The 18279-nt window shown below is 42.3% G+C and overlaps 1 protein-coding gene across 2 annotated transcripts in view; it reads right to left on the bottom strand.

Annotated features, from left to right (window-relative positions):
- anln (anillin, actin binding protein) overlaps positions 1 to 4080 on the bottom strand; it is a 105313-nt gene extending 101233 nt beyond the window's left edge. For both annotated transcript variants that reach the window (XM_041184916.1, XM_041184917.1), the window contains exon 1: positions 3909 to 4080. In XM_041184916.1, coding sequence (XP_041040850.1) covers positions 3909 to 3926 — 18 coding nt within the window. In that variant the 5' untranslated portion in view covers positions 3927 to 4080. The remainder of the gene's footprint in view (positions 1 to 3908) is intronic.
- Between the last annotated feature and the right edge of the window lie 14199 nt (positions 4081 to 18279).

The raw sequence follows: 18279 nt of genomic DNA, 5'->3' as shown, positions 1-18279 counted from the left end.
CAAACAACTGGGCAAGGCAATATATAAGATTTGAAATGTTCCATTTGCTGCAGTGTTTTCCAATCCCTTAAAGACCTGAGATGAATGTTGGTCTTTAGATGCAATCCACAGCTATATTTCATTAAAAACATTATTATTGGAAATAGAAAAAGTCTTGAAGTAAACTTACTGTTAGCTAATCAAAAAATTTAAAACAGAAAAAGGAAAGTGAGAACATTTTCTTAAAAATAAAATAATCATACATCATTAGCAGTGGAGGCAATATACAACTAAACCATACGGACTACAAGTTTTAGAGAGACTCAGCAGGTCTGGCAGCATCGGTGGAGAAGAAAAGAGTTGACGTTTCGAGTCCTCATGACCCTTCGACAGAACTGCCCAGCATCCGCAGTTTTTTTGTTTTTATACAAGTTTTAGAGTCCTGACTGTGCTGTCAGTCTCAGTTGGTGTGGCTGTACAACAGTAAAAACTGGGCTCAATCAATGCCATTCAGCTAATGAGAAACATTAAAGTCAGCCAATGTTCGTTCCCCTCTCTTCCCCACCAACTACTGACCCTTACTGGAAATTGCATGGATGTTTGGTGAAGACAGATTAGCTTCAGCTAGGATTCTTTCAAAGGAAATAGCCTAAGCCCACAGAGGAAAATTTACTAAGGCAATAGAAAGCAACCAGCAGCCATTGAACCATATGCACCTTCAGAAGGGAGAGGCTGGAGTAGAATTTTAACAGTAGCAGTCAAAACATTACGATATTTGTGCAGTGAAAATAAAATTAAACCAGTTTAATGGTTTTCCACCAGCTTATAAAAGCAAAGTATATGCTTTCCATAAAAGATAATAGTAATGATCTTGTCTGAGACAAGGAGATAGCCCTGTTAGACAGAGTACTATATCCACAAATTTCCCAAGCACAAGTGTTTCTCAAAGCTTATCTACATGTCAGAAAGTATATCTGTTCTCTGCATCTGGACAGTGAAACTATCAGGAAACATTAAATTTGCAGTGTTGGCCAAAAGCTGGATCAGAGGAAACAGCAAAGGGTGGAAATGAAAGGGACACAAGCATGCTTTAGATTGCATAACATTTGATCAGGCCTTATCTGAACTGAAACAGAGAACCAGGGCCAGAGTTTTCTTTGTCATTAGAATCAGTGTTGGATATAAGTTTGGAGCAGAGAAAGGCAGGTGAAAAAAGTTATAATGATCTATCTGTGGGAGTTGAAGATATATAGCATTCCAGAACAAGTATTAAAAAAAAAATTCCCCAAAGTACAGACTAAATTTTCATTTTTATACATTGTATTTGTGCACAGAAACAAATATTTTAACTCAAATCTGTATCACCAGGAATCCAGTAGTGTAAAGGCAAGCATGTAAAATATCCATATTATACCTATTTGAAAAAAGCGTAGCAATTATAGACTTTTGTCTCTCCTAAAATGGGTTGGCACCTGTGGGCAGCATTTTGAGCTATTTAACAATGAGACACATGTGGTGGGAGTACTTGAGTAAAAATAGTTTATAGTTAACACAAGGGTGATGTTTCTTTATCTACCATTGGTACTAATAAACAAACACCGAACAAAACTAATGAGGAAAATGCTGCTAGCCTAAAAGTTGAGAGTTATCTTGATCTTCCCTCATCCTAATATGATAACTTGTTGGTTTTGCTTTTCCTTCATACCACATATGGTTTGAAAATTATGAAGACTTAATAGAACATTTATAGTCTTAACATAATGCTGTACATCCAACAAAAATATAGCAGGTACCTTTTGTAGGAGCAATGGCATATACTAAAATTCCTATACTTCCTAAAATTCTTGTTTGTAACCCAGGCCACCGGTTTGCGAGGGGAGAGTCATAAACAAATTAACAGATGTCCCACTGCAATATCCCAAAACGACAAGCGCACTTCCTTATGTCTACTCTTATAATGATTTCTACAGTAAAAGTAAACTTCTAAGTGAGAAGCTTAGCATATTTCTAGGCATTTACAATGAGCATTATAGAAGCAATCAATAAAATATGCTAACATGACATACTCGGCCCAGTTGAGATATACTCAACAATCTCCAGTTTTGGACCTTTCATTAACCTAATTTTGACAGGCGAAGTTTTCATTATTCAGTACTACAACTTGATCCATAGCAAACAAGCTTTTCATATGTGGCTTTGCAACAGAACTGTTGACTTTATTGGAACATACAGCAGACCAAAGTTGAAAGAATTGATGAAGGAATAGCATTTTACTGAGAAGCAGTCCAGCTAAGTATTGCCAAACATTGTACTAACAGCAAAGTAGAGTGAACAAAAGGAAGAAGAAAAAACACCAACTGAAAACACAATTTTGCAAATGCAAGCAGTAAAATGCAGATGTGATTTTTCCATGTTGTTTGGTCAATAATTGGAACAGTACAGCCAGAATAGAGCCAGAATAGAGCTTTCATACCTTTTTAGAACATTTGTACTATATTTTTAGTTGTTCTGGTGCATGCCACATGTCCTGCAGTAAATTAACAAATTTGTTATACTATCAGAATGACAGTCAAATAAACCATTTATGTTCAAACTGGTTCTGCATTCCTGCAAGAAGAGTATGTTAGTGAGTCAGTCAGTTAAATATGGTAATACAAAAGGCCCCGCCAATGTTTTTGGATAAGATCCCAGTTTTATAGCAGATACAAGACATAACTGAAATTTCAGTTTGAGCTCAAGTGTAAAGCAAATTGTGATCCAACAAACATGCTGTGTCCATGTAAGGAAATTATGACTTAATCTCACAAGTGACTGATGACTGTATACAGCATATTAGCTACTCATTTGCCAAGTCAGAATTTAGTTTATTCACTCCCCAAATCAGGTGCTGTATGAAGTCCGAAACAAATGTATACTTTTCTATTACAAAATCTAATGCTGTTTTCGCATCCTAACTACAAAACACATCACATTCCAGAAGTGTTCTTAATCCATTCCTGTCTCAACAGTCCCGGATTTTTTTTTCACCTTTATGAAATGACAGGCACAGACTTAGTGGTGAAATTTAGGATGGGTGACCTCAGTGGAAAGCGTTCCAGAACTCAAAGAGCAAGTCAGACAATAAAAGAACAGAAAAAAATGCTAATGCTAAAAATCTGAATGAATACAGAAAATGCTAGAAACTGGCAGCAGGTCAGTCAGCGTCCGCAATAGCAAAAAACGGGATACATTTGGGTGTGTTTAGTTCTGATGACAGATACATCCGAAACGTCAAAAATCTGTGATTTCAGTTTACAAGCATTGGAAAACTCTCTGCTCCCCTACATCTTGAAGTAATGCTGCTGCATCGCCAAGCAATCACCCCTCCTACACCCCACATCTCACAACACTCAAATTATGGCGCAAACTGCGGGGCTCATCAATCTGGACGTCTTCCAGAACAAGGGAATGGGGCCGGGGGAGAAAGCTGAAGCAAAATCCATTCAAAAATATTCTGCATTTGACACATCGGAATGACCTTCTCACCCACCAGGGCTACTGGTTTATTGTGAGTTAAGGAAAAGTCGTTTGATTAAAGGGTATTCATTCCTTTTTTGGGAAGGCCGGAATGCTGTATGATTTGGGAAGATTCATTCCGTCCATTTCCCCTCACAAACCGGCGGCCTGGGTGACAAACAAGAATTCTAGGAAGGTCCCCCTTTAAACGCAAAGCTGGGGAGATCCGGGGAGCAAGGGTACAGAAGCTCCAGGCATGAACCTCAGTGAGTGACAGCGGACGTTGTTAGGATGCCCAGGAGTCACAGCTCAGGACAGCTTACACACTCCTCGCCATTACTCACGGCCTCGGTCTCTCTCACAGAACTGCCAGAGGTTAGCCCGTAATCACCCGCCGCTCTGCCACCAACCTGCGGACACATAGGGTCCCTTACCTCAGTGAACGGGTCCATGGTGCTCGCGAGCCACGTCAGCCGAATCAGCTCCTGTCAATCGGTCCTTTTCTTCAGCTCTTCTCGTGCTGCCACCTCCACAATCCCCGAGCTGCACCAAACTGTTCAAAATTTCAAATTCGGCGCCGCCAACGGTCCAAGCTGGGATCGCGAGACTGAGGGAAACCGGATGAGGGCGGGAGTAAACGGTCAATCTTGACGTCGCTTAATGAACAACAATGCAAGCCAATTGAAAACGGCAAGCGCTACGTCATGGGTTTTTGACAGGCTGGCTAACTAACCAATCAGAAATCGGGAATTACCTGGAAAAAACTCAGCAGGTCTGGCAACATCGGCGGAGAAGAAGAGTTGACGTTTCGAGTGCTCATGACCTGTTGAAGGGTCATGAGGACTCGAAACGTCAACTCTTTTCTTCTCCGCCGATGCTGCCAGACCTGCTGAGTTTTTCCAGGTAATTCTGTTTTTGTTTTGGATTTCCAGTTTTTTGTTTTTATCAGAAATCGGGAGCCGGCACCGTTTCTGAATAGGGGCTAGATAGAACAAAAACAAAAATATCTGGAAAAACTCAGCAGGTCAGACAGCATCTGCGGAGAGGAATACAGTTAACGTTTCGAATCCATATCATTGTTTTATCTCTACCTTTTAGCCGATTTCGATCCCCCTCCCCCACCCCCACTAGGGCTATCTGCCCCTTGCTTGTCCTGCTTTCTACCCTTAATGTCCCCATTAGCACATATCTTAGCTAAAATCACCACCGTCAACACCCCCTTGTCCTTTTGTCTATGACATCTTTTGGCAATCTCCACCTATCACTGGCCCTCTATCCAGCTCTACCTGTCCCACTCCCCCTTAAACCAGCTTATATTTCACCTCTTTTCTTCCCCAATCCTTCATTATTTATATGTGACTGTCCTGTCCTTGCCAGGCTATTTAACTATATCGATCTGAAGGGATCATTCCCTAGATGACATCGTGGCTGTTATATTTATCTATCGATCATAAAGAGCTAGGAACTGAAGTACATCCAGGATGCCACATTTACTGCTGCACTGCAGACAGGAGCCCAGGACAGGAGAAAAATCAACCCAAATTAGTGCCAGAGAGAGAGACAGAGAGAAAAACTGAGTGAATTACGCAAAAATGAAATGGCTGCCACCACAGCAAGGAACATTCAGCCACAGCACATTATGAATTGGGAAGCTGATGATATCAGAGAGGCATCTGAGAAGGTTAAACAAAAGTGCAGACTGACATTCAAAGCTTTCTTAAAAAAAATGTCAGGGTCAACCTGCTGTGAGCAGGAAAGGGTAAAATTTGTTAAATAGTTGGGAGATGAGTGAGGATGACAGTAAAATCCCAAACAAAATTTTTGAAAAATTCAATGCACATCTCCAGTCAAAGTCAAATCATCGGGTTCACTGATATGAATTTCAAAATCTGAGACAAGAACTGGATGATCCTGTTGACAATTTCTTAACAGGATTGAAAAATGCGGCCAGAAAATGTAAATTCAAGGAACAGATGAAAGGCTGATAGATCAGTACAAAAAAATTTGATTAGAAAGGGCAAGCTCATAATATCACAGGCTGTAGATACTGCCAGAGCACATAAAACCACATGCAGACAGATGAAGGCACTGACTACCCAAATAGCTGGTCTTCTGTTACGTCAAGAAAAAGGCAGCAGGGCTGATGCAGTGAATCAGCAACAAAAGAATGAGACTAAAGAGAGAAAGATTTGCAGGAGCTGTGGATGACCACATGAATTCACGGACAGAAGGAAATATCCCCCATATGGATCAAACTACAAAGCTTGTGGAAAGGCCAATCATTGGGAAAAGATGTGCAGAACGAGGAAAGGAAATAGTAAGTTATCAGAGACAGATCAACATGGAAAATGAGAAGGCAAACAAAACATTCATACCCTGGCAGATGACAATGAGCTTGAGAACACAATATACATCAGAACCAGACAACTGAATGAAATCAAAAACATAATTACCTGGAAAAACTCAGCAGGTCTGGCAGCATCGGCAGAGAAGAAAGGAGTTGACGTTTCGAGTCCTCATGACCCTTCGACAGAACTTGAGTTCGAGTCCAGGAAAGAGCTGAAATATAAGCTGGTTTAAGGTGTGTGTGTGGGGGCCGGAGAGATAGAGAGACAGAGAGGTGGAGGGGATTGGTGTGGTTGTAGGGACAAACAAGCAGTGATAGAAGCAGATCATCAAAAGATGTCAACGACAATAGTACAATAGAACACATAGGTGTTAAAGTTAAAGTTGGTGATATTATCTAAACGAATGTGCTAATTAAGAATGGATGGTAGGGCACTCAAGGTATAGCTCTAGTGGGTTTTTTTTTAATAATGGAAATAGGTGGGAAAAGGAAAATCTTCATAATTTATTGGAAAAAAAAAGAAGGGGGAAACAGAAAGGGGGTGGGGATGGGGGAGGGAGCTCATGACCTAAAGTTGTTGAAATGGCTGGCTGAATGCGACAAGAAATTCACACAATCGTTCGTATTGGGAAAATGAAAAAAAGCCCATAACCCATAAACCGGAAGCTGAAGATTGATACTGTAGCACAGAATAATATCATCCTACTCAGACTAAACCAGAAGATCTTTCCTGAAAATCTGAAAGAAAATGATTACCCTAGGAAAGATGCTTTGAAACCAAGCATTGTCATGTTAACAGCATACGGGGAAAACTGAAATTCGACAGCTCGGAACAGCCTAAAATACAGGGAACACAAAGGAAAAGATGTTAACTGTATATTCTAAGTCTCTGGAACAGATGGTCCTGCTTTCTTAGGACTGAACAGTTGCAAAGAATTACAGCTTAATAATAAAGGAGCCGTGACCGAAGGTTGAAGGTAGTATAGCCATTGAAAAGTGCCCTCCAATCAGAATCAAGAGAGTCACAGAGCCGACAGATTTGGTAAATTCCAAGGTTATGAGAGATAATATGCAAAGCCAAAGAATGGGTTGCGGTCAGATATTGAAATTATCATGGCCAATATTGAAAGACATGAAGAGCTCTTGACAGAAAAGGAAAGAGAGCTGATTCAGAAAGTTCAGACAGTTAAAGAAGATTTCCAGAAACAAGATGAAAAGTTAGAACTAGAGAACTGCAAACCTGGAAAGACTGAAAGCTGAAAAGGACGTAATGTGGCAAGCTGAAAAAGGGAATATGAAAGAGAAACTGTACAGTTAGTAGTGGAGGCATCCAAGAGGGAGATCCTGAACCTCAGGACAAACTTCAACAACACATACTTCAAATAGAAGTATTTGAAAAAGAAAAGAATGACTACTGAATTCAGACAGCAAATTAGCAGATGCAACTTAACACTATGGGCTGGAATTTCATCCTCAAGGCGAGTAGTAGGAGTCAGGAAAATTCCCAGCACGACCCACACACCTTGGGAGAAAGTGCCCGCAAGGATGAGATTTTAATTGCAGAGGGAAGCGGGTGCAGGCTGCAGTAAGGCTAACCACTCGTCTGGGCATAGAAATGTGCCATTTAAAAAGGCCCACTTTGGTACTGTGAGTTTTTGTCCCAATTATAACAATAACAGGAAGATCCTCCAGTCCTCACCCCCTGCACACACTCCATGTTCCACCTATGTCACCTCATGCCCCACATGCCAAGCTATGGCATTTCCATGCCCATTCACTCACTGTACACTGTATAGAACCAATGAATGCTATAGTGACAGTAAGATGTGTAAAAAAGTTTTTAAAAATCTTTTGTTGATAACTTCCCACTTTCTCAAAAAACACTTTCTTTTTACTACAGGCCAATAAAAGTGTCAATCACTCAGCCCCTTTAAAGTATCAACAGCAGGAACTGCAAGCATTTGAAACCTCTTCATTTTATGATACAGGTAGGGGGGGCATTTAATTTAAAACAGCCCTGATTTCTCCTCAACACCCATCCAATGGTGTATTCCTTCAGAGAGGTTAGCTGTTGAAATTGATATGGGGTGATCCACTTTTGCAGGAGCGCTGACTTCCACGATGGAAGAAACACATAGTGATGAATCAGTTTTTCAGTCGGCATTGGTACCAAAGTTCAGGTGTTCCAGTAGAAAACAGTGTAGATGAGGACCAGGCAATTTAAACCTGGACAGAGCTCTGTTTCTGCTGCCGCTTTGTTGATGGAGAATGGCAGATGCCAGGATTCAGCTCCACAAGGCAATATTACAGGTTTCAGCAGCTTCGTGAGGGGTGGGGGAGGCGGGGGGTTTGGTGTGTGTCTTGTGACATAACTCCCACACTTCCCCCTTGGTTTGGACAGAGGATCTATATTCCTGGTCTGGATTCTTGAGATAGTTAACGTTTCATCTATTAAGAAGTTTGAGCAGTTTCAAGGTCCCTTTGTGCTCACAGACGTTTTTTCTCTTTTGGCCAGAACTTTGCCTTAGAAATGTAAAGGATCTTTGTGCATTTCCTTGGAATTTGATTTATGCAATCATAGGGAGTGTTAGCACCTCTTTAGAGATAACAAGATCCTTTCTGTTTTCTGAAGGCTAGAAATTCCTTTTATGTGAGCCATAGCTAGTCAGGCTTCAGTGTAAAGCTTTTGTCCATTAAAAAAAATGATATTTTTATAAAGTAGCCAGGATGATATAGACATTTTTTTTACCTTCATGTCTTATGGACATGACTTGCCTCCACCATTGCAGAAAAAGTAGTGAATTCTATTTCATTTACTTTATGTGGTGTTAGGGATGGAAGAATAGGAAGTGAAGAAATATACAGGCATTCCCTCATTCATGCTGGCACATCAGACACGCAGCTAGCAGGGGAAGTGGCAGTTCCCTGCTGCATTTTCATTTTGTGGTTTCAACCTGGGACGGGGCATCCGTAAGGACATTGTCCATTCCTGGGATTTTGGAAGATTTAGGTGACTTGGAGGATTTGAAATTTATCCGCATGGGGATGTCTGTTCGGTGCTAGAGTTTTGACTTCGCTCAGTTGGGGTCAGGCATTCGAGCTTCCTGATTAAGTAGCCTCAAAAGGTTCTGAGGGTTTTACAGGGTGGCTAGCGCTCAGGGAATGAGTGATGGTCAAGCTTCTGTAGGTGATCCTGCATGTAGAGTATGCTGTACATCTCACTCCATGGGTGCTCGGCCCAGGGATCACAGGGCTGAGCTGCTGTTGTCCAGCTTAGCTCTTGCCTATCCACTTTAGTAACTTGTGGGTTCATCTGTTTGGACCCAGAAACTGGGGTTAGGCTGAGGGTTAGGAGAGTGGAGCATTTTAAAGAGTTCTTGGCCTTTTTAGGAGATTCTGGTCCAGAGTCTGGCTCAGGCGCTAGCACAACTGGAAATTTCCAGCTTCTGTTGCTAGGTAGTTTGGGTTGGCACAGCAACAGGTGAGCAGTTGGCCCCTGAACTTGGGCCAGCCTTTCTGGGCCGGGCTGCCAGGAAGATGGCCTCCTAGCAGTGGCCTCTCCTGCACCATACTGGATATGGCTACAGTTCATTAGCCTGGTGGGGTGTTATGGATCATTCTAAATAAGGTGATTAACTCTGTCCAGTCACCTTGAAATTCTGCATTATGGTGGGTGAGCATGGGGTCCAACCTGGTTGGGGTCCCTCTGCTGGTAAGCTGGGGGTAGGCATTGTGACCTTTGGCTGCCTTTTGGTGGATGGTCAGCTCTTGCTGTACCTTCCGGTAGCTTTTCAACTAAGTGAGGCATCAGCCTCACTTTTCTGAGCCAGTTTGGGCACTTGTCCATATTTAAATTCACCATAAAGGTATTGGCCGGGCCAATCAATGGCTTCCTAGCTGAGGCCTTTGGCTTTGGAGGGGGTGCTCTCCTAACTTGTTCCATGTTCCTTGGAACACTTCTGCCCTCAAGTGGGGCTGCAGTTCCAGCTATACTCCCTTGTGGATTTTTGTCTGGGGAGGCATCTTACTGTCTAACTGCTCATTGCTTTGCGAACTCCCACAGTCCCTACTGAATGTCAGAAAGAAAGTTTCTGCTAGCTATACTTCAGGCACGTCCTTACTCTTTTCCTTTTTGGGCTTAATAATCTGCCTTCCTTCAGGCTCTCCAGCTACATGGGGTGCCTCCCTCACAATTTCTTTCCCTACTCTAGGACTCCTCTGGTCCCTATTTAATTCTGGGATACTTGGGGAATCTATTTCAGATTCTGGGGGTCTTCCCTGGACTTCTTCATTTTACTGGCCTGGCTTTGACTTTGCTACCTTCAAGCCGCTCTCACTCAAGGTCTCTGGGTGCTATTCCACCCTTTTGGGCCTCAGGATCTTCCCCAGTTTTTTGCCCTTCTCCAGTTTTCTGCTGCTTGGTATTGGCTTCATCTTTTGCTGGTTAGCACCTTGCTGCCAGCCAAATTGTTCCCAAGGAGGAAATTGATTCCTGCTACTGGTAGTTTAAGGACAATTCCTGCTGTGACAGGGCCTGAAACAAGACCACACTCTAGGTGGACGTTGTGGAGGGGTGCAAACACAGATCTTCCTCCCACTCCACTGATCAGTGGCTTGGCCTTCAGGGAGGACTCGGGGGTAGGTTTAAGTTTCCCTCTAACATTAAGCACAGAGTGGCCCCTGTTTCCCAGAGCAGTACCATGGACTTGCTCACATTTTGGAATGTAGGGGGACACTGTTCCTAAAAGGACAAAACCCCAGAAGCTCTCTGGGAGTTTGTCTGGCTCAGACGTGCCCTCTGAAGAGTAAGCTTTTGTAGTGAGCGGCCTTGCTTGCTCTGCTACACTACCCATTGTTTCTTTGAGGGACTACTCATGTGAAGCCCTAAATATAAAAACAAAAAAACTGCGGATGCTGGAAATCCAAAACAAAAAATAAAAAATACCTGGAAAAACTCAGCAGATCTGGCAGCATCGGCAAAGAGTAGGGGGGCTTCTCACACCTTCTTTTGTGTTTTCTTTTCCGAGTGGCAGCACTTAGAATGACTGCCTTGGTTTGCTCATAATTCAGGGACATGTTAGGAGTCAGCATGGAGTAGACCTCTTGAACAGCTGCCCTTGAATTAAAAATGTTCAGATATCTGAGGCCATTTTAGCTGTCATGCCATTTTCTCAAAGGTGGTAAAATATGACTCCACATCACTCTCTTCAAATTTGGGAAGGAATCTCACTTACTTGAGGGCCTCAGAGAGTGGTTCCAGATTAGGGGTGCTATTGGGTAGAGAGAAATTTTGCTTTGCTGCTTCCAATTATCTGGCCCCTCTCTCCCTTTGAGCTGCTAGCTCCATTTCCAATTTTCGGAGCTGGAATTCTCTTTCCCTTTCCTTTGCACTCTCTCTTTCTCTTCTCTCCTTCCTAAGTTTCCCTATCTCTCCTTTACTCTTTCTCCTTCTTTTCCCCTCTCTCTCTTTCCCTCTTCTGAAATTGTAGCTGCAATTTAAGCTTTTCCAGCTTGAAATTGACTCAGAGTGGCGATTCGGAGTCATGATTGAGCTCCTCATCTAATTGCTCTGCTGGTCACGTGAGATTCAAATGTTCTACCAACAGCTGGATTAGTTCATTTCTTTTGAATTTGCTGAGCAATTTTAACTGTACCTTCCTAGCTACAGCTTTCAATTGTTCTTTGCTAAGGGCTGCCAGCGTTTCACCATTTAAATTCCCTTGCTGAACAAACATCTGGACATCAAACATTGCCATTTTCTTAGGGAAAAGAAATTTGCTATGGCAAGCTACTTGTGTTTCAAGATTTGTTCCAGCCACTGCCTTATCCTCTTAGCTTCCCACTGGCTCTCAAATTTGGCCCATCTCTTAACTTGGACTCTGATCAAATTCAAATTGAGTTTTTCCAGGACCTGAGCTCCCACTTTCTGTTATGGACAGGAGGGGGTTTAATTTAAAATAGCCTTGCTTTCTCCTCTCACCACCCACCTGTAAACAGAAAGGTGTTTTTGATACAAAAACAGAACGACCTGGAAAAACTCAGCAGGTCTGGCAGCATCGGCGGAGAAGAAAAGAGTTGACGTTTCGAGTCCTCATGACCCTTCGACAGAACTAGTTCTGTCAAAGGGTCATGAGGACTCGAAACGTCAACTCTTTTCTTTTCCGCCGATGCTGCCAGACCTGCTGAGTTTTTCCAGGTAATTCTGTTTTTGTTTTGGATTTCCAGCATCCGCAGTTTTTTTGTTTTTATATAAGGTGTTTTTGATTTTTGATTTCCCCTTTTATAAGTGGTGGCATATTTTCACCAACCCTTCAGTTTTTGGAGTGATCCAATCATCCATTAATAACCCCACAGCAAACTTGAGATAGGGTAAAATCAGAGGGTTAGCTTATTTTACACACACTCGAAATGCGGGGAGGAGGTGTTGCTACGTAACCCCAGTAAATTCACACAATAAAAGAGGGATGAGGGAAAGAAAGATCCAGGGCAAAGACAACAGACAAAATGAGAAACATTGTTCCACGTGAGTCCAGAGTCCAGAATCAAAAGTACAGTGGTGTATTCTTTCAGAGAGGTTATCCAGCTAAAACTGAAGTGGGGTGATCCCTTTTCCAGGAGCTCTGACTTCCACGATGGAAGAAATATGTAGTGATGAATCACTTTTGCTGTAGACATTGGTACCAAAGTTTAGGCGTTCCAGTTGAAAACAGTGTAGATGAGGACCAGGCAATTAAACCGGGACAAATCTCTGTTTCTGCTGCCGCTTTGTTGATAGAAGATGGCAAATTGCCTGGATTCAACTCCACAAGGCAATATTGCAGGTTTCAGCAGCTTTGGGGTTTGGTGGTGTGGGGGGTGGGGGGGTCATGTGATATAACTGCCATTTCTTCCCCTTGGTTTGGAAAAAGGATATATACTTCTGTTCTGGATTCTTGAAATGGTAAATGTTGCATCCATTATTAAGTTTCAGTGGTTTTAGAGCCCCCTTAACCTTGCAGACGTATCATCTCCATTAGCCAGAGCTCTGTCTTAGAAATGTAAAAGATCTTTGTGCATTTCCTTGGAATTTCATTTCTGCAGTCATGGGGGCATTAGCACGTCTTTTGAGATAATGAGATCCTTGCTGTTTCTGAAGGCTAGAAATTCCTTTTGTGTGAACCATAGCTAGTCAGGCTTCAGTCAATGTAAAGATTTTGTCCATTAAAATTTTTTTTTTATTAAGTGGTCAGATTGATATTGACTTATTTTACTTCAAGTCTTCTGGGCATGACACGTGTGTAAATAAATGTTGTGCAATTGACAACATAGATAAGAGAGCCAGAGCTGTCAATCAAGCAGTGTTTTCCCAGGGGTTCAAGTATTTCAACAGGCTAATGGATTTCTTGGCTCTCAGCTAAGTCTCATTATGTACTCTTGGCTGAGAGCCCTGAAATCTATTAGATTACTGAAATATATTGTTATATTATTCGTAAAAAGCTAGGAACTAATTGTTATGTGGTTGTACATCCAAGGTGCCATATTTACTGAGGCACTACAGTCAGGTAGTGACTCTTCTAACACCCCTAACATTCTCTCCCTATCCTGTGACATCCTCCCATGCAAACACAGGAGAGGGAATATCTACCCTTTTATCTTCTCTCTTATTACCATGCAGGGCCCCAAATACTTCTTCCAAGCGACTTCCTTGTACTTCTTTCAATTTGATATTGCCCAGTGAAGGCATGCTATTTTCTTAAATTTATACATGGACTGTGCTTGTATGGAAGCTTCTGGAACTGTGTTTTATATTTTAAAATGGACACTGATGAAGTGCTAAGATGACTGCCAAGAGTCAGGTGACCTTTCTTAATTCAGCATAGGCTATCTAAGCTTCCGGAAAGTTCTAATTGAATCATCCCAAGTGGGGAATTTACCATTTACTAAAACAAAAATAAAAATACCTAGAAAAACTCAGCAGGTCTGGCAGGATCTGCAGAGAGGAACACAGTTAACATTTCGAGTCCTTATGACTCTTCAACAGAACTAAGTAAAAATAGAAAAGAGGTGAAATATAAGCTGGTTTAAGGGGGGTGGGGGGGAGGGTAGAGCTGGATAGAGGGCCAGTGATAGGTGGAGATAGCCAAAAGATGTCATAGACAAAAGGACAAAGAGGTGTTGAAGGTGGTGATATTATCTAAGGAATGTGCTAATTAAGGGTAGAAAGCAGGACAAGCAAGGTACAGATAGCCCTAGTGGGGGTGGGGTGGGGTGAAGGAATCGAAATAGGCTAAAAGGTAGAGATAAAACAATGGATGGAAATACACTTAAAATAATGGAAATAGGTGGGATAAGACAAATCTATATAAATTATTGGGGAGAAAAGGGGGGGGGGGATCGGAAAGGGGGTGGGGATGGAGGAGAGTTCATGATCTAAAATTGTTCAACTCAACATTCAGTCCAGAAGTGTCCATCTCTGACACTTCACTTCCCTTCTTTGAGCTCTCTGTCTCAATTTCTGGTGATAGACTGTCCACCAACATCCATTACAAGCCTACCGACTCCCACAGCTACCTCGACTACAGCTCCTCACACCCCACTTCCTGTAAGGATTCCATCCCATTCTCTCAGTTCCTTTGCCTCCATCACATCTGTTCTGATGATGCCACTTTCAAAAACAGTTCCTCTGACATGTCTTCCTTCTTCCTCAACCGAGGTTTTCCACCCATGGTGGTTGACAGGGCCCTCAACCGTGTCCGGCCCATTTCCCACGCATCCGCCCTCACACCTTCCTCTCCCTCCCAGAAACATGATACTATCTCACTTATCCCCCCACCAGCCTCCACATTCAAAGGATCATCCTCCGCCATTTCCTCTAACTCCAGCATGATGCCACCACCAAACACATCTTCCCTTCACCCCCCCCGGCGGCATTCCACAGGGATCGTTCCCTCCGGGACACCCTGGTCCACTCCTCCATCACCCGCTACACCTCAACCCCCTCCCACGGCACCTTCCCATGCAACCGCAGAAGGTGCAACACCTGCCCCTTTACTTCCCCTCTCCTCACCGTCCAAGGGCCCAAACACTCCTTTCAAGTGAAGCAGCATTTCACTTGCACTTTCTTCAATTTAGTCTACGGCATTTGTTGCTCCCAATGCGGTTTCCTCTACATTGGAGAGACCAAACGCAGACTGGATGACCACTTTGCAGAACACCTTCAGTCTGTCCGCAAGCATGACCCAGAACTCCCTGTCGCTTGCCATTTCAACACTCCACCCTGCTCTCATGCCCACATGTCTGTCCTTGGCCTGCTGCATTGTTACAGTGAAGCTCAACGCAAACTGGAGGAACAGCACCTCATCTTCCGACTAGGCACTTTACAGTCTTCTGGGCTGAATGTTGAGTTGAACAATTTTAGATCATGAACTCTCTCCTCCATCCCCACCCTCTTTCAGATTCCCCCCCCCCCTTTTCCCCAATAATTTATATAGATTTTTCTTATCCCACCTATTTCCATTATTTTTAAGTGTATTTCCATCCATTGTTTTATCTCTACCTTTTAGCCTATTTCGATTCCTTCACCCCACCCCACCCCCACTAGGGCTATCTGTACCTTGCTTGTCCTGCTTTCTACCCTTAATTAGCACATTCCTTAGATAATATCACCACCTTCAACACCTCTTTGTCCTTTTGTCTATGACATCTTTTGGCTATCTCCACCTATCACTGGCCCTCTATCCAGCTCTACCCTCCCCCCCACCCCCCTTAAACCAGCTTATATTTCACCTCTTTTCTATTTTTACTTAGTTCTGTTGAAGAGTCATACAGACTCGAAATGTTAACTGTGTTCTCTCTGCAGATGCTGCCAGACCTGCTGAGTTTTTCCAGGCATTTTTATTTTTGTTTTGGATTTCCAGCGTCCACAGTTTTTTGCATTTACCCTTTACTGAACATGTCTAGACAGCACACCTTTGTGGAATTCACATCTGCCATTGTTCAAAGTTTACACAAAACACAGAATCAATGGACTCCTAGTCTCTATTTCTCCAAGGCTGCAATTTAACAAAAGAAAGCTGAGAGGACAACTTAGTCACAAGTTAAATGTGAAAGACCACCATCTATTTCCTATTATGTAACGATGGCTTTGGACATCCACACCATTCTGGTTGGATGATACCACTATTGTTCATGTGATCATAACCAGCTTGAGGTAACAAATTTAGCTAAAGACCCAGAGAGAGGGTGAGCACTCTGCAGAAAAACACTGAAGAAAACAGCAGCTGCAGAAATGGTAGTGTCACATTTGCCCTTTAAAAAACTTGGGGGCTTTAAAGTCCTTTAAAAAGCCTCCCAGCCTGATTCCAAAACCCGAAGTCCATTTGTAAAGAAATTGGACCTCCTGATACAAAAGTTATGAGTGCCTAACTTCATGATCTGCTGAACATTCATCTCCTTGAAGGAATCCTACTGTAATCCTGATATCTGACTTCAGCTACCTGAACACATCTAAACTACAATTCAAGAGTTGAAAAAGCTTCCTTCTTCACTGGACCCGCAAAGACTGGTTTTCCTACAATGAGTTAAACATGTGAACTGTTAACTATTCTTTACGTTTAACCCTTGTGGAAGTGCACTATCTTCTTTTACTGTATCAGCATGACAAAGGGTCAATGTGTGAATAAATAATCCTCTTTATTTAAACCCACAAAAGTGTGCTGCTGTTATTTTAATTGACTACACCCTCAGAAGGCTAAGAAACACATACATTCCCTTTACAAACAACTACTGATTGAGGATAGTAAGGGAAGGGAATCGGGGGCTTTAAGTTTATTTCTCCTCCTTTGTCCATAGTAATATACTGTATTCACTGCTTACAACGTGGTCTGCTCTACATCAGGGGGACCGAATGTAGATTGGGTGATTGCTTTGTGGAAAATCTCTGTACAGTCTGCAAGCATGACCCTGAGCTTCAAGTCACCTGTCATTTTAGTTCTCCACCCACTCTCACTCTGATCTTTCTGTCCTCCTCCTGCAGGGTTCTAATGAATCTCAACAAAAGCTTGAGGAACAGCACCTCTTTTCAATTATGCACTTCCAGACTCAACAATTTCAGATCATAACCACTGCATCTATTTCTTCATGCAGGTCATTGGATACTTGGTGAAGGGAATCCTGGCTGATTCTTCGCATATTATCGTGGGAACTGTGAGATCACTATGGGTAGGATTACAGTTGCAAAGAAAATATTGATCCAATAACCATAAGTACACATTTTGATGTTGCGTGAAGCTAGAATTGGGCTCAGGTGTGATGCCTTTCACAGTTATATAGCCTGCTGGCACTAACTGTATGGAAGATGAATTCGTAGAATGATTTTGTGACAGATTCCTAGAACAATATGCTGTGAAACCAACTAGAGACTGTTCCAAAATTCCGCAGATTCTAGAACGGTAACAGCAGATTGAAAGTTAGCAACTTTAAAGAATGGAGGAATAGAGAAAACATGGAACTACAGATCACCTTTCAATAAAAGTCATCGACCTGAAACATTAACTTTGTTTCTCTCCACAGATGGTGCCTGACCTGCTGAGTATTTCCAACATTTTCAGTTTTTATTTCAGATTTCCAGCATCCGCAATATTTCGCTTTTGAACGAGAGATCAGGTAGTCCGACATCAATCGTCTGGAAAATTCTGGAATCTATTATTAAGGAAATCTTAAGAAAATCATAGTATGATCAGACAAATTCAACATGGTTTTACAAAAGGGAGATTGTGTTTGACAAATTTATTAAAGTTTTTTGAGGATGTAACTAGAAGGGTAGATGAAGGGGAACGACTAGACGTAGTATACATCTCAAATCCAGCTATCCAAAAACCAGAGTTGTCCAAAAACCAGACACTTTTATAATATTCCATAAATCAATTTTAATTGCATATAGTTTAAAATATAACTTACCTGGACAATTTGGCAAGGCACTGCATTGGCATGGTGTGGCTCCAGATCAGTTATTAGCTTCACCACTTCACACACCACTCTATCCCGTGCTCCAAAGGACCCTTGACCCCAACCGACCTGGTTTGACCTGAACTGCCCACAACCTGAACCACCTGACCCAAAATCCAGCAATATCCGAAATCTGGCACAGTGTCACTCCCGAGATACTGTACTTGTACTTCAATTTCCAAAAGGCATTCGATAAGGTCCCAAACAAAAGGTTAATAGGCTAGATAAGGGCTCATGGAGTTGTGAGTAATATATCAGAATGGATGGAGGATTGGTTAACATACAAAGCAGAAAGTAAGGATAAATAGGACATTTTCAAGTTGGCCAGCTGTAACTGTACAGGAATGCAATAAGGGTCAGTGCTGGGTGTCAGCTATTTACAATCTATAGACCAAGAGTGGAATTTTCCTCTCCTGTTGGTAGCAGGCGTGTTTGGTGGCAAGAGCGTAAAAAAGCTAAAAAGCAGTTTTACA

Source organism: Carcharodon carcharias, chromosome 3 (genome assembly GCF_017639515.1).
Source record: "Carcharodon carcharias isolate sCarCar2 chromosome 3, sCarCar2.pri, whole genome shotgun sequence".
NCBI classification, from domain to species: Eukaryota; Metazoa; Chordata; class Chondrichthyes; order Lamniformes; family Lamnidae; genus Carcharodon; species Carcharodon carcharias.
The sequence above is the reverse complement of the archived record's forward strand: the minus strand, read 5'-3'. Positions and strand labels throughout refer to the sequence as shown.